Source organism: Anarrhichthys ocellatus, unplaced genomic scaffold (genome assembly GCF_004355925.1).
Source record: "Anarrhichthys ocellatus isolate YVR2014 unplaced genomic scaffold, GSC_Weel_1.0 scaffold10, whole genome shotgun sequence".
NCBI classification, from domain to species: domain Eukaryota; kingdom Metazoa; phylum Chordata; class Actinopteri; order Perciformes; family Anarhichadidae; genus Anarrhichthys; species Anarrhichthys ocellatus.
In genome coordinates, this window is record NW_022280040.1 from 10,279,723 (window position 1) to 10,305,219 (window position 25,497).

Below are 25,497 nucleotides of genomic sequence, written 5' to 3' on the forward strand. Positions count from 1 at the left end.
GTGTGTGTGTGTGTGTGTGTGTGTGTGTGTGTGTGTGTGTGTGTGTGCAGTACTTTATACCCCTGTACGGTGTTAGGGCTGTGGGTGTGGGGGCTAATGAATGAGGATGGAATGGGGAGTATTTAATTCCAGTCTGGGAGAGGGAGAGGCAGGGACTCCTCATAAGAAAGCCTTTGTTTTAATTTTTTTTCACAGACGTTCTGAACAACAAAACCCTTCTTTTTTTTTCCAACGGCAGCGTTGGGAATGTAGATGCAAATTTGCTGCATACAAGCTTTGCAAAATGGGACCACACAGCCAACAGCGGGGCACCAGGGCTCGCCTCGCTCACTGGCCCCTTCCTTGAATAAAGACGTCATCAGAATGTTGAAATGGAGCAGCATAGTTGGATTGGAGGCAGTCATCAAGAGAGTAGGGGTCCAATACTCCCGAGTTAAAATGTCTGGCCGGGAATCATGTTAAAATTTCCATTCCTCGCTCCAAATCGATCGCATGGGTCCCTGCTCTCCAATATCCATGGTCACCTTTGCTATAAAGTAAGGTATTACTTCTTTAATGTAGTGGGGTTTCATTCTGTGACCAGTGAGGAGAGGAAGGAAAAGAAATGTATCTGGTGACCTCAAACACAAAGAAATGACGGCTGAGGATAATGAAAGAAAGTGGCCTGAATTGTATATATATATATATATATATTATATAGAGAGAGAGACAGAGAGAGAGAGAGAGAGAGAGAGAGAGGCTCATGAGCACGATTAGTTCCTTGAAGTCCACCCATGACATTGGGTTGAATTATTTTCCCCGTCTGCCTGTTTAACTCCAGGTGGACACGTTAATGCAGTATTGATTGTTTATCTGTAATAACACCATGCCATTGCTGCGCTGGTGATACAGGGGAGGATGGGGGGAGGGGGAGAGGCGCTCACGGTTAGGAGATAGAGGGGAGGGTGCCGCGGGTGGTGATAGATAACGCACTATACCCTCTTTTGATTGGTGGCTGGCGATTTAGAATCTGGGGGTAAAACGAGGTGGCTGGACATATCCTATCTGGCGATAGCCCAAGTGTGAAATGGGAAATAGAAACTGGGGTGAAAACGTCAGTGCAATGTGGCCGCTGCTCGATAAGGCTGTCTCCTGTCTCCAAATAATTCAATCTCCTGCTCCCGACCATTCTGGTAACTTGCCGGTGTGCCAAGCGCCGACGTCCACCCACTCTCTGGCCCCTGGGCCCGGAGCGCGTATGGCCGGCTACAGTGTCTCTCCGTGACCTATGGCCTGTTGTTCAGCCAGTAATTACAAATAAGCTGGAAGTCACACCAGCCATGAGAAAAAGGTGAGTGTGATTCAAGATGTGCGTACGGCAAAGTTCAAAGGGTGCTCCGCCGGCGTGCCGGCGTATTGAGTCGTGCGTCTCAGCAGTGCTCGGGAATCAAACGCTAACTCGGATCAATCGGGCTTCTTTGTTCATTAGAGTTGTCCCGGGAGTGGCAATAAAAAAAAGCAACCCATCCCGGCGCTCATTTCAATGATGAGTCCGCCGTCCCTCAGGGATAACTAGCCGAGGTAAATAAACATGAGTCACAGTTAAGGTCAGAGGAGATCACGGCCGTCTGTTGTTCATCTCAGAGGACGCCTGGATCCCCTTTGACGTGATTAGGATTGAGAGCAGTGCAGAAAGACCCTTATTTTAACAGCAATACTGCGGGGGCCATTCAAAAATCTCATGGCAGCAAATCCCCCCCCCCCCTTTCATTTCTTGAGGAGCATTTCTAAAGAAATATGCATTTATACGAGGCATTTGAATTCTGATGCCATCAGTAATTTAGGGGCTTATTCTTGAATTGTAGTCGTATGATTTTCATTTGTTTTTTTATCCCAAGGCCGGGCTGATACCCCGGCACAAGTCCCGTGACAAATGGCTTCCTTAACACTCCAATGCCTCAGTGGCTTTAGTTGGGTGCAGCTTGAGAGAATTCTGTCCAATTTGAGGAACAGTCAAAAGCCTTAGTGTCGCCGGCTTGTGAGTGTGTGTGGAGCTTCCAGTATTAATAATGTAAAAACAGGTGCCCCCGACTGTCGCCGTGTTATTTGATGGTGGGCTCGTAGGAAAGGTCATTACTCTTAGTCGCGGGGGGAGACACGTTTCGTCTCTGCAGCCTTTTATTAGGGCCATATTTTAGGTGTGTGATGTCATTGTTGTTTTTTTTCTCTCCGTGCAATATTTAGTGTTGTGTGACAATTGTGTTTGTAGCTGTCTCGCTGCTGACCCGCTGTTACAGTCGATACACGCCTGAATGGAAATGTGCTTCTACGTCGTTCCCTCTCATGTAATTGTCACAACGGGGAGGCCGAGACGAACGTGGGAACACAACTCCTTCACTGATTTTCAATTCACTGCGCCAAGTTTGACCTTTGTGTAGTCCAATCAATGCGTCTGCTTCCAGAGACGCACTATTCATTCTGAAAAACGGTCGGCTGCTGGCGTGATCTGATATCGCGGTAGGGGCAATGTTGTTAAGAGGTAAATGACACTGTTGATGTGGAAGCAATAGCTTTTAATTACCAGATTTAATGTGAATATTATTCCTGCATTGATGCAGCTCTGGCCTCTTTGCTCCAGCCTGCGCGGGGCTAAACGTACAGAAAAAAAGCAGACTCTTGTGCTTGACTGCACAGCACACACAAACACTTGGGAAGCAAACAGTGATTTGCATAGAGACGGAGGCTCCCCTAACCACCAGTGTACCACCACAAAGGCCCCAGTGGGGAAAGCAGGAAGCCGCCAGACCCCCCCCCCCCCCCCCTCCCTCTGTCTGCCATTGTCAATCCCTCACAAGAGAGCTGTGTTGGACCACACGGCCGCTGGTGACAAAACATGTGCACCGGCCAACACACAGGGAAGCAAACAACCGAGGATGTCTCATCTGCTCAAGTGTCACCGGATGAATGCCATTAAGCTATTATTTCTTTGCTCTTTATGGGCGAGGATGTCTCGTGCCCATTTGTTCTGCCGTCGAACAGGGAATGACCACATCTGTTTGCCACCAGGGTACTAGGCATTATTAATCTTCGCGAGAGGACATTTAGCGAAATCAAACCTCCATTTATTAGCCCCTAGCGCGGGATCAGAGAGCTGGCGAGGGGAGATAATGACTTTAAGCTCCCATTTAGTCAATTAATTCTCAGAAGTGGAATCAGAAACTGCACGCTAAAAAGTGAGAGTCTCTGTTGTGTATGATGACGCTGTTTATTTCAGGGCTGAAAGTCATTATTTGGCACTAGAGTCGGAGCAAAATGACGCCGCCCTAATATACTGAGAGAATCTGGAGTGACTTCAGAGAAGAGGGACCCTTTAAAATAATGTGCCGAGAGGGTCCTCTTCAATCGCCGTGCAGCTCGATGATAAACACAGCCATGAACACTGGAAGTTCATGGAATCCCATCTTTGTTTTCGTCAAAGTGACAACAGGGAGAAAGAAAGAGGGAGTGAGCTGAAAAACAGAGCACTGTGTGGAGAGCTGGCAACCCACAATTTAGTTCAGACTGCGGAGACATAAAATCAAGTGCACTGGAGGAAAGGTTACTGCAGGAGCCCCTCGGTGGGTTCTAAACTGGGCCACTCAGACGACGGTTTGCGAGCGCTCCGGACTGAGTGATGCAAGCTGTGCTGAAGGATGGCGCGGCGGAAATAACTAGAAAACAGGGAAAATAAGGGGGGGGGGCTCTCATTGGCTTGGCCCAGATTGTGTGATTTATATGGGTTATTTGCTATGCATTTGGGCAGCCAGGCAAGGTAATGTGTTTGCAGTGAGCTCTGAAGCGGTGCACTGGGATGAATGCTGTGGGCACACCCTTTGCCAGGGATAGTATGAGCTAATTTGTTTGGATTACTGTCAGTCACAGCCTCACATCCCTGTCTGTCATGTATGATCAGGATATTGATTAACAGCTATGTGAGGGTTTCAGACCAAAGCTTTTTGTTTTTTGTTTGTAGATCGATTTTAGCAGCCGATAACATCCTTTAATGTTTGGAATAATTGTTGTATGTCGGCAACACGTGTTGGAGGGAAACTTAATGTGCTATTTAGAAGCAGAAGGGGGACTTAGAGGACCGGTGACTAAATCTTGGTGCCGTTTCAGTGTCGCAGGTTGAATCCTAATTTCGACTGGAGGACTCTGGTGTTTTTGCACTACAGTGCTGACATTCAGTCAGGAATTCCGGTTCAGCTTTGCATTCCAATTTGACTGGGGATTTTCATCTGTTTATTCGCCTGTCTTTCATGATGATGAAGTCAGTTCTTTTTCTTTTTTTTCATTTTTTGGTAATATCCCCCATCTGTCTGAAATCTCCCGTTAGTGATCAATTTCCTCGCCTTAATCTGTGGGGCGTGTGCTTCTGTGTATGTCAGGTTGGAGTGGGGTTTTGTTTTGTAAGACAATGCGGCAGTGTGTGTAGATGCACTTTCTCAGCTCAACAAAAGATCGATATGTATTGACAGGGATTTTTTTTTTTCTGTTTCCATCTGTGTCAATCTTGCTGCAAGGACGAGGGACACACGAGGCGTGTTCTTAGACAGCTGCAGAGCAAAAGTTCACCCGGTTACCCACGTTTTTTGTTGTTTTTGATAGCTTGCCATCGGGAGCTCGGTTGTGAACCACTAACCCACATGGGCAATAAGACAAATGGAGAGCCCCGGATTTGGGTCGAGCGCACGGTTTTCCCAAATCACACTCGGGATTTAGCTGAAAGCAGAGTAAAAAATGAATGACACCTCCTCTGAGTTGTCTGGGTCGTCTTAACAAACTGAGTCTGAGGTGAGGAAGAGGAGGCCAAAGAAGAGCAGAGATGGTGGAACAACCTGCTGCTGACACCTCCACACATTAGCAGCCTTTAAGGGTCTCCTTTGTGGATTGTAACCACGATACCTATGGCACCACAACCACCAACCTCCTTTCCCCTCTCCTCCCCTCCCTCCCTCTCTTCTCCTTTGCTCGTCGCCCTGGCTGACATTCTCCTCTCTCACTTTTTAATTGCACCCCCGGGGCTCTTTCTAGGTTGCTGTGAAAGTCTTTGGCTCGACGGGCGCGATAGGGTGCTTTGCCGTGTCGCTCATATCCCTCGTTAGGAAAAAGGAAAAGAAAAACAGGAAGAGGAGGTAGGGAGAGGTAGACGGAGGAGAGACAGAGAGTAGGCCTCCTCTTAGGAGGTCACTCCCAAGTCTAGATTCGGCTAAAATACCACCCGGGCCCATTGTGTGTAACAGCACATGTGCAGTGGAAAGGCCATTAGCTGGCCAGATCCAATATGTATTGACAAATGCATTTGTGTGCCTCTCCGTGGCCCCGTCTCTATCCTCGTGGCCCCGTGCTCGATAAAACCAATAGATACATTTAATAGCTAATTGTCCTGATTCAAAATGTTATCCCAAGCATTTCTTTTAGCGCAGAATCACGGGGCATTCGAAAATTGGCAGCAGACACATTAATCTTGCTTACCCAGCACCCAGCGCGGTGCACAGAGTCGTATTGCTCTACTGCGACTCCACACAATCTGTGACAGGCAATTTAAAGCAATTTACTTTTTTCATTTTTTCATCAAGCGTTTCTTTTTTTTTTAATGCAATTAAATGGCACATGATATGAAGCGAAGACGGGGCAGGCGAGAGGGCGAGACGAAGAGAGAGAGCGAGCGCGTGCGAAGAGGGAGAAAAATAAAGGCAGCCTCGTGCTTGTTGTAAACACTGCCTCTTAACTGGGAGAATATAATTACGGTGTCATGTTCTATTACACACCTTCATTATGACGCCAGTGCTCCCTGAGAAAGCGATCGTGGAAAAGACGAGACCTGTGGCTCCTCCAGCGACGGGCTGTGAACAAAAGAACATGCTCACTCTTTCTTTGGCACTTTCCCTGTCATGGTCACACAGCCTCGCTCCTTTCAAAGTGTATTACAACCTGCGTTTGCAGTTTGTTTTTTCCCCCCATTGGCTTTCAGCAACGTTGTACTCATCGTGTTAATTGCGGAGATCTGGCAACAAAGTGACATTTGCTGCAATGAAATCCGACGGGGCAAGAAACAGAAGGGGAAACCCGAAAGTGAGCGCAGCCGAAAATGTCGTTAATGATCAGCGATGAAACTGTGTGCCGCGCAACAACAGCAATTGCGGTGGGCCAAAGTTCAACCTGGACTTAAGTCTGTAAACGGTGATGGACGCTTACAACGGAATATTTTTCGCATCCAATTTAGTGCGGCTAAACCGGGAATTAGCTAAGAACGTTTCTGATTGTCTCACTGCTGGTGTTTCGTGACCTATCACGCGTCCTCTTAGCAGTGTTGATAAGTCCATATTGTCATTATAAATCTGAGTAATTAACTTGGTGCCAACAGGAGTCACGAATAAGATCCAAGTCGTGAATTAAATTGGTACGCCTCCCTCCATCTCTCTTCCAACGTCCCTCTCGTACAGTAGAAATGTGAGGCAGACATTTTGTTGTAGCCACCGGGCTACATGTGGCACCGCAGCATTTCTTAACCGGCTGTGACATTTTTTGACGTTGCAAAATAAAGCTTTAGCTGACTTACTCCCGGTCGTGGTCCCTTGTCAAGAGAATTATCAGGGCAGGGACTTGTACAATAAGGCTTCCGGGGTATGACAGATGTGGTCAAGGGGCGAGTGCTCCGTGGGGACGGCGGAGCCCTCCATACAGTGAAAGCATTAGCTTTCCACGGTGACATTATGAAGAAATCTATTGAAAAGGGCCGGCTTCCCAGTGCTGGGGGGACTCGAGGTAGAAAGCTTCATGAGTCCACCCCAGAGACCGACTGGTATTTCCAACTATGCCGAAGCCTACAGCAAATCAATAGCTCAAAGTCCCACATGCTCCTCACCGACGTCAATTAAGTAAATTCATGAAGTCGAGTGCGCTGGGAGTTGGGGTAGGAAAATAAAAAGGAAATAATATGAGGAAGAGGGGGGGGGGGGGGGCATCCAGTCATGTAGCAAATTTGTATAGGAAACAGAGCTTCTGCCATGAGAGTTGCGGCTTAGTGAAAGTAGAGAGTGGTGAGAGACTATTCCTCTACGGGCGTTATTAAGAAGCCTGACAGTCCATCTCACTTTCACCTGCCTCCATCAGCACACACACCGATGACCCGGGAGTCCTCCCTCCACACCCCCCCCACCCCTCTCGCCATGCTGAGCCCGGCAGAGGACACATGCAAAGTGACTGGCTTTCAGCGAAAAGCCCAGCGATAATGCATATCAGCTCAGGCCTATGCAAGCAAAGTAGGCACAGCGGCAGGGGGGGGATGGGGGTGTGGAGACAGGACGGTAGGGCGGGTGGGTGGGGGGGCTGTGTGTGCTATAAACAGCAACGCATTTGGGAAAAGAGAAAGAGGGGACCTAACCTCCAGCTTCAACCGCTCGCAATTTGCCTCATAAGGGGAAAGCAGGGCATGCCTTGGCTGCCTCTGGAAGACAGGTAGCGTAATGGATGGGCCCGTCTCCCGGCCTGACTGCTGACGCTGCTCTGACAGGACGTTTCTACCTCTCCTTCACTCACCTCTCTCCCCGTTTGCCCCTTAGTGTCCTCAGGGTAACTTTTTAGCAAGTGTGTCAAGGGGAGAAAATGCTGAAAGAATCCCATCTCGAGGGCGTAAAAACCCAACCCAATACAAGCCAATTCAAAAACATGCAAAACTCCAAAATCACCAATGAAAATGGAAAAAGAGAATGTGCTGCAGAAAGTGGAACAGCTTGATTTGTTGCTCTTTCATGGTATTCTAGACGACTAAGGGCCAAATGTGAAAAATAATACGTACCTTTTTACGTTGTACCCCACTTTTCCTCCCGCTTGGAGAACAAACACTCTGTTCCTATTTCTGAAGCTGCAGCACGTTGCCCCTAATGGAAATTATTGGAGCCGTCGTAGCGCGCTTGTTGCCCTTGTCGGGCCACCGTACAAAGGCAACCCGAACAGCAGACAGTTGTGTGCTTTTTTTGTTTTCAAGGCCAAGATTATCCGAGCTCAACTCAGACGTGCACAATTGTAAATGACGTCTATCAAAAATGGCTTTATTTCCAGCAACAATTTGCTGTTTTCCTCTGTTTTATATTTCTAAACTGTCTGACAAAACAAGGCAAACCATTAGAAAATCAGTTAGTTGCAGCCCTGAAAACAATGTACACAAAAGAGAAGAGAGATGCTACTACACAACTAGTTCTCTGTTCTGCAGCTCATTGTGAGACTTCTCTTCTTTTCACCAGCGAGGTACACCACGGCATTGTTCATAAAAAATCAAAAAAACATTTCACAAGCATCTTCACACGATGGTGGACTCTGTGCCATTGGTGCACTTTGGGACGAGCTTGAGTGAACGCAAACAAGATGGTAAAAACTGTCTTTGTGAACCCCTGCCAGAACAAGACGGAGACAAAGACTATCCGCCGTATCAAACCCTCCGTCGTGTTTTTGAACCGCAAACAGCTTGACAGACTGGCGCAGTGAGTGAAATATGCAGTTACTGTATTTTGTTCATCGAGCCCACAAAGACACCCGGCCGACAGCTTTCCCAGTCGATGGTGAGACATCTGTTTGTAAAAAGCTCCGTGGTTGTTCTGTGACACCGCTTGATGGTTTTTCTTTATTTCTACTGTATCGTGTTTTTCAGATACTAAACTTAGACAGATTTGTGGTATTGTGACAGGACTGCTGCTTCCACTCCCCTAAGCCGGCACCTTTTCCTCTCACTTCCTCTTCTCTCGCTCCATTTCCCTCGCTCCCTTCAGTGTGTCTGACTCCACTCCTCATGCAGGTCAGGGTACTTAATTCATGTTCCAAAAGACACCCTTTTTTTCATTCCCCCAACACACTGTGCCAGGAAGGGTCGACCAGACTTGCACATACATTGGGGCTAGACTGCACCCCCCCTTTCCCAACCAGCCTTCTGAGAACGTGCGATACGGAGGAACGTTGCAGACGCTCCCCAGCGGACCCCCTGATAACCCCTCCTACCAAAACCCCAGCCGATGGAACAGTGGCGGCCTGGATATCGGCCAGCCGGGGAGGAATAATGGGAACAAAAGCAGAATACATGGCCTTCATTCTCATTCTTTTCTACCCCTCCTTCTCCTCCTCCACTGCTCTGTTCCTCTTGTTCCGTTCCCTTCACACATTTGCCAGCGCATTCTGCATCGGCCTTTGAGAAGACGGCGGACAAGAGGATAAAAAGAGAGAGAGAGGAGATGGGTGGGAGAAGTGATTGAGAGGCGGAGAGCGGACATATCCCACTGCTCACATCAGTTCCCCGTCTCTGTGGTTTGCAAACAGTCATTTTGTTCAGTATCTTTACACTGATCTTAAGGTAATAAACTGGGGTTGACATTGCCCAGGGTCTCCATCGGCGTTCTGCTGGGTCTGATAACAAAGTGTGCCAAAGCAGATTGTTCAAAAAGATAGAAAGGGCCGCTCTGCGTTGAGCCTTGTACTCTATTAGATGTTGATTCAGGGGCTTAATGCAGATAAAGTACATTTACACATGCTGTACAACATGTGAGCCAATACACCGGTGTGTAATATTCCTAATCTGATATTTATCAGGTCAGGCTGCCAATCAATCAGATGACTGACAGTCATCATACTGTACGCGTGTGCACATGCATGTATATCAGGGCTTGTGTTTGTGTGGATGTGTGTGTGTGACAGATTTCAGATCTGCTCTCCAGCGCTTGCATTTTATCTGTCTGCATATCTGCTTTTCAAGTTTAATGCATCAAATTAAGAGGGTATGATGAACTCTGTGCTTCAGTAAAGAATTGAATAAACACATTGGCTGTATCGATGATGACACGGCCCAAAAAAAGACACGCCCACAAAGCATGGTAAACGCATAGGGTAAACAAGAAGGGGTGAACAAGCATGCACGGATGATGTTTCAAGACGCGTCAGGTGAGGTGCAATCATCGCACCCCGGTTGACAGTCGCGCAGGGATCAGGGAGGTCCTCCCCTCCCCGCAGGGAGAGAAGACACAGCGAGCACCGAGCGACGAAGCGAAGCCGTAGAGCGCCACCTTCACCCCGGGAGACAAAAGGATAGCAGGCATAATAATTGTTTGATGTGTTTTTCATAATCAGCCAAACATCGCACATCTTGATTTAATGCTTTTATTAAATAATTTGTGCGTTTTTCTTGGATTTTGGTGCAGGCTTTATCAAGTGATGCCATAGGTCAAAGGTCACCTCAGATATATAATTGCAGTGTGTGGAAAGTGGAAACTTGTTTAATTTCAGAAAACGAGAGAGAGAAAATGTCAAGATTCACAGGATGGCACAGGAACGGGAGAAAGGACAACGTGAAGGATTTGAAATTAACTTTGGTCAATTGATTTTATTTAACCAGTCTCGCTGTTCTGTGGTTTGTCTTTTACTGTATTCATTCCTCGTTTACGGTGTTTGTTCATGGTTTACTTATTGTTATCAATGTGTATGCTTCCATCGACTGTATAGATGGTTTTAATACACAAAGCACATCTTTAGAGAAACATCTCAAGGAGTGTTTTTTGTTCTTTTTCACTCCCCATGTGCACTGAACTCCATTTAATAAATACTGCATCTTCAGAAAGCCTGAAACTCCACTGAGTTGGTTTTGACCATGGGTTAGGAAAGAAAACAAGCGCCTCTCCTCCCAGTATTGACACTCTGTTTTTCTCTGTAAATGTTCCAGGTGCCGTTTTTCCGCCCCATGTGAGTCCGGGGAGCCTTTCCTGCTTCAGTAGATTACAGCATGTGGACTGATCCGATACTCTGACCAAAAACCACCGGGACGCGGACCACTGAGTGGGGGAGAAGACGGAAGGCTGTGGTGGTGTGGCCATGGATAGAAGGAAAGTCTGCGTATTGATGGTGCTGTGGGCCGTGGCCAGCCTCAGCTCTCAGGGGCACGGGCTCAGGGCCCTGCGGAGGACTACAGGGGGGCGGAGGGGGTCCGCGGGGCTGACGGGACAAGACGCCAACGGAGTGCCGCTCCGGCGCTCCAAGCGAGGTTGGATGTGGAACCAGTTCTTTCTGCTGGAGGAGTACATGGGGTCAGACAACCAGTATGTCGGGAAGGTAAAGAGCATACTTTACTCTGCACACACACATTCACCTACATGCCGTGTTATACCAGTGATTACACAGCAGCTCCATGAGACCATCGAGTCCACCCTCAGATCAGCTCATCTGACACCAAATTTACACACAATAATCAAACATAAGGAGATGGATAGTGACAATATGAAAGGACCGCACACCAATAACCCTTAAAACACATGTCAAACATGTGTGATCAGTCAGCTTTCTTTGTATGTCTTGTCACACTGTCGTCTTCTAACCACAGAAGGGCTGGGAATCAAAGAGTCTGCAGAGAGACGTTGGTCTGGTCAGATTGGTAATCGTGTTTGTTTATTCTTTGATCAAATCACTTCCTGATTGAAATGTTTTGGCTTTTTTTTTAAGCTGATTTCTTGCAGGGCTCCTTTTGATAGAACTTAACATTTGAAACACTTTGAAAGCAAACATTGAGAGACGATAAATATTTGTTTTCGCAAGTACACAATTTAATGATGATCACATTGGTTGTAAAGAAAAAGTCACAACCACAACTTAAGGCTGCAGACGCTGACGCTCCGAGGACAGTCTGCGGTGGTTGACAGTCTCGCCGAGAGCCTCCTTCGTCACGTCCGTCTCACAAACAACAAATAAGTTGGTAGCTGGTGCATCAAATCTACAGCTTTCCGTCTCCTGCAGTCCCTCTCTCTCTCAGTCTGTGTATTTTCCTCCATGTGTAGCGTTTGCTTAATGTTCTGGGATTTGTTTTCCCCGAAGCCACTGTCCACACGACACATCTTGAACTTTTCACACGCCGACATTTAAAAAGTTGCCATTTTTTGTGCATAAAAAATAAAAGAAGTCTCATTATGGTCTGCCTTGTCAATACATATTCATGAAGATACATCCTCCCCATCCATCAATCGAAATGAATGCAAATTTCACCAGATATTGCTTTATTTGCATTTTACAGTCACACAAAAATCTGAATTTGTGATGCAACTATTTTGAAAAAGTTCATTTTCTATAATAGCACTACAGAGGGGGAATAAAGCTTACTACGGGCTGTGTCTTTTCTTTGCAGCATAATGACTTTCTAGATAACACGATCGTCCGTTACAGACTCGGAGATCTGCTCTTAATGAGATGCTTCAAAATAAATAACATCCTGCCTACGAGTGTGTCTTACTGTCTCTGAGAGTACCATAACCCCCCCCCATCAACGGAGAGTCGACATGACGGGATTCTCCGATCGGCTGATGCTCATATATCAGACTTCCATCCTCAGGCTTTGTTGGCTGCTGGCTGTCCGATGTATTTTGTGCCTACCGTCAGCTCTGTGGCCGCTTGCACGACGTCTATTCCGCTCACATCAAGCCGTCCTAAAGCAGGCCGTCTCGCCCTACAGTCAAACGCGACTTCCTCCCAAGGTATTATTTGTTCAACAAAATGAAAACACAACGTCGACCCAGATAACATTGGGGTGGGGGGTGTACAAGAAGACGGGCCAAATAATGCTTGCTTTACATGCAGCGGAGCGGAAGTCAAGATATCAGTCTCCTCTTCCAAACCTACTGTAATTGAGGAGATTGTGAGGCGTCGTGGCAAGGTCAGGACGGCTGAGGAGGAAGAAAGGCTGTTTTGTGCGAGCGGTTGAATGGGCCCCGGTGCTTTGCATTCCTATCGTGCGTCCACGGAGGATAGAGTCATCCAGCCAAATGAGATTCTGCAACATACGTCCTCCCGGAGTGCAGGGTCGACTCTCAGTTAAAAGGATTACAACACGGGCAAATACGAGCCAGAACAAAAAAAAAAAAAAGTTGAAATGAACCAACAAAAAAACCAACAACACACACAGAGTGAATGAAGATCAAAAGTAAGTACCGAGCACGATCAAACCACTTTGGCTTCAGAGAGTGGTGATTGATGTGCCACTCGTCCTTTTAGCTTGTAAAATGACTAATAGCAAAAGAAGAATGGATTATCTGAGTGTTGTACACTTAGAGAGCCAGAGGCTTTGGCCTGAGAGCCCATCTCCTGAAGATGCTATTAAGGCATCAACCCTTCCAGCGCCACACTTAATCATGGCTCCAAGCGCTCGTTGCACCCCCCCGTCCCCCCCGTCACCCCCCACAAGTACATGCAGCTGGGATCTTCTCCTCATTGTCAGCTCACTAGCCAGTTGTCACATCGCATCGCAGTGCGTGGAGTTTATCTGATTGCAATTACTGTTTGTTAATTGCTTGATAAAGTGCAAGCAATGAATGGCGCCCTGAACGGAATGAATGGCTGTTTGAGTTGGAACACGTGCCTCAAACGTGGAGAATAACCACCTGTATCGCCAGGTGGACGCCACGTTCCCACAATGTGCCGGGTTCTGAAGAAAAGAAAGAAGACAAAACTCCGGCAGAAGCACAAAAGGAAAAGCTTTTGTCATTGCAAAGCGGCATCATGGCAACCGGAGAACACAGCACTGTTTGTGGTGAAAAAAACGAATTGGAAATAACACAATTGCAGGTTATTATAAACAAGGGAGCAGCTCTTGACACACAGTAAAAGATAGAATGATGAAACTACACTTGAATTACAACATCCCGTCTCCAGTTATTTGGTAAACTCAATCCAAATACCCCCCCCACCTGTTTTTTTTTTTTTCTTCCTTTCATTATTTTCACGGCAGCTTTATCGAGTTGTGAAGTGCAAACAAATGAAAGTTTAATCTTTCCTGAACAAGCGTAACAAAAGCAGTCGGAACAGGAAGGAATTAAGGGAAGCGATGGAGATGAAGGGGGAAACGGGGGACTCTGGTGCCGGCTTGTTGTGGAGCTGGTTGGCTGCTAATCTTGCTCATCTTGCTGTATTGGCCAATGATTTCTTTTTTCCTGCAGGAGGGAAATCGCACATTGCCTCTCATTAGCAGGCGAGCTGCATACAGGCCTCGCAGGGCCCGGGCTGTCACTGGGGGAAGAGAATGTTTGTTTATTTCATTATTTCTTCCTTTACCAAAGGGCACATATCCACTGAAAATAGTTAATGGCCTGTGGTTTAGGAGTGTTTGTGCTGTACTATCATATCTCATAAAGTATTTACAGCCCCTGATAGGCCCCAGTGGTTCTGGGTCTGCTGGGTAGACTCCTCAACACGGTCCCTAGCAAGTGAGCAATGCTCTCTGTACGTGAACAAGCACACACACACACACACACACGTCTGCAACACTAGCCTCCAGTAATGGGCTGGAAATCAGAGGAAAGAGAAAAAGGACAGATGAACACAGACATAATATTCTTCCCAGTCCTGCATGACTCAGCGGTTGAGGCGACCCGGGGGAAGGACTCAAGCATCTTACGGCAGCAGAGTGGAAAGGTGCAGGGATTTAGTTTGTTTGTGTTTGTTTGTCGGGGGTTGGAGGGATTTTTGGTCTCTGTTCATGCCCCCCCCCCCCATTACCAGCTGCTCACCTTGGCAAAGAGGCAAGGAGTTTGCAATATGGCAAAGGCTTGGCTGTACCCGAGCCATGGCGATCCCTGCGGCGACCTGGAGCACACATTGGCAGTGTTTGTTGATTAGGCGATAAGTTCCCGCTTGTGCGCCGGGGGAGGGGGCGACTTCAATTACGCTGTTCTCCTTTCGCACCGTGAGCGGCGGTGGAAAGGGTGTGATGAGGTCATGCGGCGACGAGGCCCGGCAAAACATCTGTCTGACAACATCGCAGGGGCGAAGCGATGTCTGAGCGAGATACGACGACGTCGTCGCATCGCTTTCGCAATTATTTCCGTGCTATCACCTGCCTACTGCTGTTTCAAACACCTGTTGGTGTTCTCAGTGTGAGATTAATTGATTTTCTATCATGAAACATTCTGGCTTTGTCTCTGCAATCAAGTAGTCAGTTGATCAAGTTTTATTTAATTGAGGGGCAAATAGATATGACAGCAAAGTAAGGCTGTGGCCGGGATTTTAGATACACAACCCCTGAATATTTGTTTGACAAAATAAGTAAAAGTTTCGGGAATATTATATATTCTTTAATACTCGTTTAATCATATTTTCTTTATTTTTTATAATTCTAAACAATGGTCTTAGCAATTTTTAAAAAGCCTTTTTAAATAAAACATTATTTAGTTTATTAATTTTTAAGCTGCACACCAAAAAATCCCAACGTCACATAAACATTATCTTTCAAAATTTTCTTGAAAATAGCAAAAGTCTTCTGACACACGGTTGATGTTTCAGCTTCTTTCCATCTGTGATCAACTTTCCTTGAGGATTTTCCAAAAACTATCAATTTTTTTATATATGTATATCTATACAATATCTATACCTCACAAAAATGATGGGTAATGCAAAATGCAGGTTGTTTTAGATTTGAAACTAGTTGAAATAATTTTACAACACAATTAAAGAAAAACGTTCTCAGAAAACACTTTTTTTCTGTGTTATAATGTCAAATTAAATTGTGAGTCTGAAATGAATAGCAGTATCAGCCTTAAAAGGTCACCATGTGCAGTCTGTGCGTCATTGTACACTGTGAACAACTATTCAGGCTGTTAAAATCACACAAATACCCAGAACCAACCGCTCAGGCTCCGGCCCTGCAGCAAAGTGAATACAAACTGTTGAGAAATGCTCGTAACGGAAATGCTCGTAACATGCTGGATATTATGCATGGGACACAAAACCAAAGATGTCAGATGTCCACAAGAGAGAAATATATGTTAACTGACATTTTCACCTTTAAGTCTCTGCAGCTCTGACCACATATCTCACGTTTACACATCAACAGACATTTGATAGGCTATTTTTGTGCACAGTCTGAGGCTACCATCTGGCTACATAGAAGGCAGCCAGTTCTCTACAGGCCAGGACACAAGGCCTTAAAGGCTAACTGGCTAATTGCCCTAAGCAGCCCATTTCCAGAGCCATCTTTTTGGCCTAACTCGAGTGATGCACAAATGGTGGCCAGATCGAGTCTGCGCTAACATTTGCTGCACTTGAAGCTGATTAATTTCACAAACAAAGACAGCTCGTTTCTAAGTTCTCACACACAGATGTCTGATGAGTACCACTTCACTTCTCAGCCCACTTCAAACTGGAAGATGAAGCAAAAAAAGCTTCTAGAGTGGAAAAAATGCCAACCATTGGAAATTGCATGGTATCACTCTGCAGAGAAGGCTAATTGAGTGGAAGGGTTTCAACATATATAGCATGTCATTGATGATATGAGGGTTTAAGTACAGCCTCAATAGTTCGCTTCACCGTTGATTCACAATACAAATCTGAGATTGAGTGGCGCAACTTCCCTTGATCTTTTGCCACTCAAGATAAAGACACAGATTTTTAGAAAAAAGTCACTTTCTGTTGCAAACAGTTTGAAATATTGTGCCTCTGCAACGGCTGACTGTTTCACTTGTTTTGAAGGAGGAAAGGGAATAGTTTGACATTTTGGTAAATAGGCTTTAGTGAGTTGAAAAGATTGATATCACTCTGGTGTCTGTACAGTAAGTTTGAGGCTACCACAAGCTGCCTGTTAGCTTAGGTTAGCATAAAGAGTATAACCAGTGAGCTTAGCCGTCTCTAAAGGTCACAAAATCAGACTACCAGCACCTCCCTGTACTAGAAATAAAGGTCCCAAGCAGGTTCTTCCTGAAGGGCTGAGGTTCTTCCCAGAATAATTTGCTTCTGAAGAACCCTTTTATTGAAGAAAGAGTTGTTCAGGGTCTCTTTGTAGGGCAGGGGAGAGTTCTTCAAGGGTTGTTGAAAGCATGTGTTAAGCCCACACAGCCCCAAAAACTGCTGCACCACGTCAGCCCCGACCCATAAGGGTTCTACATGAAAACCTTGGAATATACAAATATTTTCGGTATTGGGTTCTTGTGTTCACGATATGGTTCAAGGTGTAACCCTTTATGTTGGTTCCTTGGTAGAACCCACTGAAAGGGTTCCTGTAGTAGCCTTTACAAAGGGTTCTACCAGGAACCAAAAAGGGTTCTCCTATGAGGACAAGCCGAAGAACCCTCTATGGATCCAATTAGCACCTTTATTTCTAAGAGTGTAACACTCACTTATTAACATGTTGTATCTTTTTGTTTCATCCTTACAAACACTATAGTTTAATGCTAAGCTAAGCTAAGTAGCTGCTGGTTGGAGCCTTATATTTAGCTTATACGCACATTTCCCAATATGTCAAACTATTCCTGTAAGAAAATAAGGCTTTTCGGCCACTATTCTAGACAGAATGACTTAATAAGATGGAGATGTTTTGCAGTGTCCTCTTCCTTTACAAAAAGACCAAAAGTCCCCGTGTTAATGAACATCGCGTCATGTTCTCTGCCTCTTTTTACGATTTGCTACCACAGGAGGGCAAAGGAGAAGAGGCGAGCTATTGATGTGCCAGAGCTTCTTGGTGACCATACTGAATGCACATGTGGCTTTCTTTTCTCCCCCCCCCCGTGACAGTTTAATTGTATTTCCGATATAAATTGATCAAAGGGCCATTGTGAATGCACGTTGGCCTGCCACATTGATTTCCGGGAGAGGTTTTTTTTTCCTCTTAATTTGAGTGGAAGGGCTGCAGTAAATTCACCTCAGCAGCTGGGAGGGACGAGGTCACTGCAGCAGGCGCTGGAGTTCGATACTCTCAGCTGCCTTGAAATATCCTTCAGGGGGTGTGAGGAGGAACTCTTCAGAACCACAAGATCTTTCTGTTTCCATAGAAATGACAGTCGACACAGTCACACCGTCTATCTCGCATCTCAGCCGAAAGGAGAGGACTCAACGGTTATTAACTGAATTGTCGTGCCGGCAGAGATAGGCGGCTTGATAGACAATCATAGAAAAGGACATTGCAGCTATAGCAGCGGGAGAAAGATAATAATGTTGAAGTGGATTGTTTTCAGCCAACTGAGTCTCTGTTGGAAGCACGTACTGTAAAGCAGAATAGAAAACAAATACAATTCTGCAGGATGTTCTCCTTGGTTGGCTTGGTTAGACAGAAAAGAAAGAGGATTGTTTTGACCAGACTTCAAGTGGGTTAATGAAACAGTGCTCCGCTCTAGATCCTAATCCGAAAAATGCTGAAATTCTGCAACACACTCGGCTGGCTTGGTTAGACAGACAGAGAAAGGAATGAAAACAGTCATTTTTACCAGCATTCAAGCAGGCGAACAAAATAGTGTTAAAGATGCTAATCCACAAAGCTGTTCTTCTCACATGTGCCAGCTTTACCGTGATATAACAGCATGAATTAGTAAAGCTCCCCAGCACCTGGGATGAAAAGCTTTTTAATATATGATGAGAAGGGAGACTTTGCAATGTGCTCCCACGTGACCCAGCTGCAACGCACAATATCCCCCCTCAGTCTGTCCGCCGGCAGAGCCAAGAACGCATGTACGCACGGCAACATCTCGCGCTCAAAGGAAAACATGCATTCAAACCGTCGCAATCAAACGCGCCGGCTCACTCGAGGTGTCATCCACGGACTCCGGAATCACGTGCTAGTGAACGTTCAAATGGCGTTTGCCTCGGTTTGTACTTTGCAAACACGTGCCCGCCTTTTTGCCGTTCACCTCCCACCCTGCTGTTATTACCATGTCCCTTATTAAAGACCGGGAAACGCGAAGTAGGCAGGGACGCAGTGGGAGGGGACACGACTGGACAAGCTTTTGATGAGTTCTCAGAGATAAATATGTTGGGGGGGGGGAGGATTTGGTGGTGGAATTAAAATGTCAGCGCATGCTAAGCTGCTGTTCATGCAGGAACAAAAAAAGGAAAAAAATTAAAGAGAGAGAGAGAGAGAGAGAGAGAGAGAGAGAGAGAGAGAGAGAGAGAGAGAGAGAGAGAGAGCAAATATTAATGAGAAGCTCCACAGACAAGTGGACTCTGGTGCTCCTCTGGCATGTTGGTCATGTTGCTGATCCATCAGGGATTGGCAGGCGGCGGACGTGCGCGCACTCATGCTGGTACTTCACAGGCTTCGACCCACCGGCATTCTGTTTTACAGCACTGTGCTAATGTCACCGTGGCCCTGCGGTAGAAGTAAAAAAACAAAAAAAGGCACGATGACAACCTGCACGTAACAATAACCAGTGAATGCAGCATTTTAAGCGCTCCGGCTCTGTGTTTTTCTTCTTGGCAGGATGTGAGTTTCACAGAGACGAGGTGAAGCCACGAATGTGTATCGGGATGACAGTTTACTAAAGATGATATGAATCTGTTAAATAACACCAAACGCACTTATCAAAGCTGTCGGCGTTTCTTTGCCGAGGCAGATTGGTCAGATCATTCATATGAGCGTGGCGTTTCAGACGTACTTAAGTGGAAAACTGTGATTCGACTTTGAAATTAGATTTTGTTGACATCTTTGGTACAAAGTGCTTATTGCGTCTTCTTTTCTTCGCTCTGCACTTCTCAGAGATCACCTGTCAATCAAACTGTGCAGCCAGCGCTGTGATGTTCTTTTCCCTTTCTTTCTTGGACTTTGTGTAGATGACGTTGCTGCGCACTCTGGCTATTTCTGCTCGTGCCAACTCGGAGATATCTCCCTGCAAAGAGAGAGCTGACACTTGGTGTTCATAAGAGCACATTAAGCAAATGTGAAAGCTTCCATCAGCCCAAGTTTGAATCACTGCTGCGCTATAATAATTAGCAATAGAGAGCTCCAAAGTGGAAATTTATTAAAATGAAAATGCCACAAACTGTTGCTTGAAATTGTTGTGTGGGAGCTGCAGGTATCCACATTATTATATTTTATATATATTTTTTGCACCAGCTTCACTCTGATTCGGATCGAGGAGACGGAAGCGTGAGGTACGTCCTCACAGGGGAGGGAGCGGGGTCCCTCTTCAAGATAGACGAGAATTCGGGGGACATCCACGCCACCAAGAGGCTGGACCGCGAGGAGAAGGCCTACTACATCCTCCACGCCAAAGCCGTCAACCGCATCACCAACGAGGCGCTCGAGGGTCAGTCCGAGTTCGTCATCAAGATCCACGACATCAACGACAACGAGCCCCGGTTCACCAGGGACCCGTACATGGCCAGGGTCCCCGAAATGTCCGACATCGGTGAGTTCCTGCCGTAAACATTCCTCATAAGTCCATGAACTCTTCACGTTGAATGTATACAACATACAGCCTTCCCCCACCCCTGAGATATTATATAGGGACATTATTTAATGAGTTAATAGATTAAAGACAGATTAGCAATTAAATAGTAACAATAATTACATACACAGCAAAATGATAATAGGTTTTGTGTGCACAGAAGGCTAAGAGAGTTGTATTTAGTATGTTAAACCATGTTTATTGATCATGAAACACACAATAATTAAGTGTTTACACAGCTGAAGGTGTGTGTGTGTGTGTGTGTGTGTGTGTGTGTGTGTGTGTGTGTGTGTGTCAGTGGCTGGATTAAAAGGCTTATGATTCAAATCGGATAGAGACGTTATGAAATGCCAGTCGTCCTGGATCAATGGGACTTTATCAATCATAATAACGATGCAGACTCAACAAAGAGGGCCCGGCTAATTAAATGAGACTAGGAGCTCTTTCATGACGAGAGAATAAACAAGGTAAAGCACTGTGTGACGATTTCAGCACTGCTGCAGATTATCTTTCAAATACAGTATTGTATTTATTAAAACAGTATTTAATTGAATTACCAGCTCCTTCAGCTGCGTCTTCACAGTGAGTAATTGCAGATTCCACGTCTGCAGAGCCAGTTTCTCAGACGGCACCGTTCGCTGTTTTTCGTGTTATCATTCGGCACCAAATTCAACTTTAATTCACCGTGCACTTCTGCTTAGTCTAAAAGTGCACAGTGGCCTCATGAATACAGATAAACAATATAAAAATGGCCCTAATCAATACTTGCATGAAAACATGGTTTGAACTCTCGGTTCTGCGGAGCTTTCAGGGACTGAGGGACATCGGTCTTGCGGCCCGGACATGTGACAGAGTTGTCACTCGGTTCAGCAAACCCTGAGAGAGAGAGGCCAGCACTTATCTAAGGGCAGCACGGGTGCCCATGGCAACAACCGAGGTGTGATGTCACCGCTTGGCAGAGCATGTGTTCACGAGTGAATGCGTCGTCACGAGGCTGCCCCTTTAATTGTGACAAACACTTTGAGTGTTATTACAGTGTCACGGCTCTGACATTCTTCTCTCGGACTCTCGGGCTGCGACGACTTTGACGCGCCCCTCCTTTGACAACTGAACGATTACAGTCGACGTAATTTAGTCCCCCCCCCCCCACCCACCTCTGCACAAAAACTGTGATTATTCCTGACTTGTTTTGTCAGAATATTCTTTTCTCAAAAGCTTAAAGTCGGCGATGAGATGGCTGATGTGGATCAGTGATATTTTCGAAAAGCCGCCGTGTCAGAAAAGCCTCTTTGAGTCTAATTCCCTAGTTAAAGGTATTAGTGATCAAGGTTCGGTGAACTTGCTCAGGAACCCTCCCGAACTGTCACTTACACCAAATCAGACAGCCGTGGGCTTTCTCTTGCTGCTTTCTGGTCTTACGATTTCGCACATATCCTCCATCCATACAGATGACATTGATTTTTAAAGGGGGGGGGAAACTCTCCTCTCACCCCTTACAGATCATAGCTGACATCGAATTAGAGAAGTTTCGTGGGGTCGTTAACCCATTGTATCGCACGATTCTATATTTATACCACTTTTGCCATTAAATATTTCTACTCAATTAATTTTCTTCTGCATGTAATGAGGCACCACTTGGCCCCGCGAGGCGCCATTTGGGAGGTAGCACTTGGCTAACCGTTTCCCTTTGTTCCACTGAAATGGGGCTTCAGCCTCTCTGGAAGAGAAAATGGATCACAGTCGTCCGCCTGCTATCAGATATTTGGCTCCTCAGACACTCCAGATCTGTGGATACATTAATAGGCTTCTTGGGGTTTGCAGAGAGCCGGTATCGGTGCCGCTTGTATGCTTAGAGAGAGAGATATACTTAGAAAAATACATTACGACTTATCGATTAGCCGCGAAAATCAATCATGTATACGGCTATAAGTGGCCGAGGATAAAGATTGGTTTGGGTAATGCAAAGGGACAGAAATGATCAGTCACATTCTGCACGAGCGATCCGACACCTCATCAGAAGGTACATCAGCTTGACCAATTATCCAGCAGGCCATTTTCAGCAGTATTGAAGAGTAGATCTAAATCATTGTCATGCATCTCCACCCCCCCCCCCCCCCTTCCCCAACAGGCACCTCTGTAATTCAAGTGACAGCCACAGACGCAGACGACGCCACGTACGGTAACAGCGCCAGGGTGGTGTACAGCATCCTGGAGGGGCAGCCGTACTTCTCTGTGGACCCAGAAACCGGTCAGTGACGAGTTCAACGTGCAGCTGTATGTGTTGTGCTTTGTGTTCATGCCTCCATCGTGCTGCTTCTCCTTTCTAGCGTAGGAAGTGTGATGTCAACAGAGAAAGTAACCTTTTTCTTCAAGGACTTTCTAGAAATGATTGTCTGCGTCCTGAAGAAACGAGCAGCGTTTTAAGAGAATCAAGTGAAACTAAATTCGATAAAACACATGAAATTAATTGATTTTCATTGGGATCAAGTTAGAATAATCCTGTTTTGTCACTTCTTTTGAGAAAAACAAGTTTTTTTAGGACTTCATTACAGGCAACATAATGATAAAGTTGAGATTTCCGCAGTGTTGAGATCTTTCACTGCAGAAAAGTGTTCTAAACATCAAAAGTGAAAACCATGACTCAGTGTTAGTCCTTCATAAGCAAAAGACAGGAGGCTGCTTTGTTCATCTCGTACCAAAAGCGCCCATACGAAGAAAAATCCATCATAAAGGAAAATATTATAATAGACCAGCATGCACTGCAGCCACAAAGGATGTTTGCTTTCGGACTATGTGTATTTCTTCAGAAGAAAGACTCTCATCCTTCGGCCCTGACGATGCTGCTGCTATTGCACTCTCCACCTCCACATGGAACCCGCAAGATTACAACCTTTTGCAACCTTTTGGCCAAACATAACAAATCACTGACACCAACTGAAGCAGGAGGCAGGAAATAAAAAAAAAAATGTATCACAAAATTACCCCCGGAATGCTCCGAGTTTTCCTTTTTTAAAACCGAACCAAAAGCTCCGATACGTCTGCCTCCTCTCGCAGGCTGACGGGCTGGGTGGGGGGGGGGGGGGATTTGTAGTAGGGAGGGTGGCAAATCACCAACCTCCAAAATCTAGCCGCTTGCTAGTTTTAATCATTAATGTGCGCTTTGGAACACATCCCGCTCGTGTCTTTTTTGCTTAAACAAAAGGGAAACGACGACAGAAAAAAAAAAAAGCCATTTGCAGATTAGTGCAGGGATTAACAGTAATATGGTTTATCCCACATGTGGTATGTAAGCTGACATCCCCTCTTTCACAAAGACATGCCTGGACATCACATTATAAGCAGGATTTTGTGTTTTCCCCTCTCCTGCTCTGTGTGTGTGTGTGTGTGTGTGTGTTGTAGTCATTAAGCAATAACAAAGGTAGACGGAGACACAGAGCTATAAAGCGTGCTATACGTTTGCTCCTCTTCCTGAAATGATTGCTGTTCTCTTAACAGCGTGTTTGTCTGTGAGTTGTGTTTGGGAGGAAGCGAAGAGCCAGTCGGAGGGCCAGGCCTGTCTGATCTGAGCCTCGGTGATGAGCCGACGTCAGCCTCTCCTCCTTCCCTATTGTTTGATATGCAGTGAATCATCTATTCACACTGGAAGCGATGATGTTTGTCAAAGCAGTTTATTTAGGGTGAAATTTGTGTTTTTCATCTTTATTCTCTCGCTCCACGACGTCTGTCTGTTTTTTTTTTTTTTAGCTTCAAATTAAACATTTAATGGCAGACAGGATTTAAGAGCGGCTCTGATGGGAGACGGAGCACACCTTTTGAATTCGCTGCCAATTACCGCTTCCCTCGGTCTCTGTCCTGACTCCAGCTAGAGATCTGACGAGTCAGAGCGGAGAAGCGAGCAAACCGCGCCTGCACTTGGAAGGCTGAACATTAACAGAGTCTTAATTCCAAAGAGGAGATAAATGATGGCGAATGCATCTGGAGGCGAATGTTGCGCGCGAGGAAATGAAAGGGATACGCCGTGGTTGGTCTTTTGGTTGGATGGGCCCTTTGGTCCGCTTGCCATTTTAATAACGAGGACACAGACACCAAAATGTGCTCCCGTGTGACCGCCGAGCTCCGTGCCGCTGCCCCGTACTCGGCGAGAGAACTGACCTTTCAGCAGTAAAATGTTGCTGGTGGTTTAATTATCTGGCCTGTAGATGCATGAATCAAAAAAAAAGAAATGTCATTACCTCAACACAGGCAGGCTTATTCTAAGAACTATTTCAGGTGAGTACAGGGATCTTTAGATCCACCTTATGATAAAGGTTATGTCGTATGGCGGCTTGATTTTGAGAAGGTTGTACACAAACCTGCCAGACCTGCATGGTTTAAAAGACGAGAGTTAGAGCTGCATGTACTATTTACAGGCTCTGTTCATACTGAACATGTTATTGTTGTGTCACAGCTGCATTCACACTGTATTTGTGCTGCAAGTGACGAATATTTCCATTATCAGTAACCAGTAACCCGGAGAGAGTCACACAGACCTGTTGTTGTCTTGCTCAGGGGGACAGGGGGATAGCAGATCAACAGTATACACCACATAGAAGTGGATTACATCATCTGAAAGCTGTGACACATTAGTTCATTTGCATTAATTCCAGATGCAGCTCAGCAGTGTGTGTGTGTGTGTGTGTGTGTGTGTGTGTGTGCGTGTGTGCAAAGGGCTTCTAGTCATAAATCAGAAAATTGTGAAAGTGTTCAAGGTCTAATAACATTATGAAAGGAGTATGATGGCTGCTCCCATGTGATATTTTATATGGGATCTTGCAGCAATTGTGTGTTGATACCATTTGTTACACAGCTTTGGTGCCGTTGGTGTCGAAACAACTGCACCAAAACCCAAATAGGTTTAGTCCACCGTGTATAAAACAGAGAAAAGCAGCAAATATTTGCGATTGAGAAGTTGTAATTAGGGATTTTTGGGCATTTGTGCTTGAAAATTAATTGATATGATTAATCAATTATCAATAGTTGCTCGTTATTCAATCACTTATTGATTAATTATTTCCACGCTGCACTGTATATTGTTGATTGTTCATTCTGCACATATTACAGTAACTGTGCTGTAACATTATAGCTGCATGCTCCGTACATACTGTGTCTTGGTGAGCTGTTCTCATTGAACATGCATTCTAGTTACAGTATATCTGTGTGCACTGTGCTGCTGTTTGCACCTTGTAGTCGGATTATGAACTGTGTTTTGTTGCAGTTACTTACTCTGAGTGTCAATAAAGATTAATCAAACCTACTGTAGTTTAATGTCATTTAG

General features: G+C 45.7%; 1 protein-coding gene across 1 annotated transcript in view; it reads left to right on the forward strand.

The window, feature by feature from the left end:
- LOC116384975 (cadherin-6-like) overlaps positions 1 to 25,497 on the forward strand; it is a 53,542-nt gene that overhangs the window by 8,915 nt on the left and 19,130 nt on the right. Inside the window, exons 2-4 of the mRNA XM_031850105.1 lie at positions 10,721 to 11,106; positions 19,850 to 20,144; positions 22,312 to 22,431. Of these exons, the coding sequence (XP_031705965.1) occupies positions 10,870 to 11,106; positions 19,850 to 20,144; positions 22,312 to 22,431 (652 nt within the window). The 5' untranslated portion in view covers positions 10,721 to 10,869. The remainder of the gene's footprint in view (positions 1 to 10,720; positions 11,107 to 19,849; positions 20,145 to 22,311; positions 22,432 to 25,497) is intronic.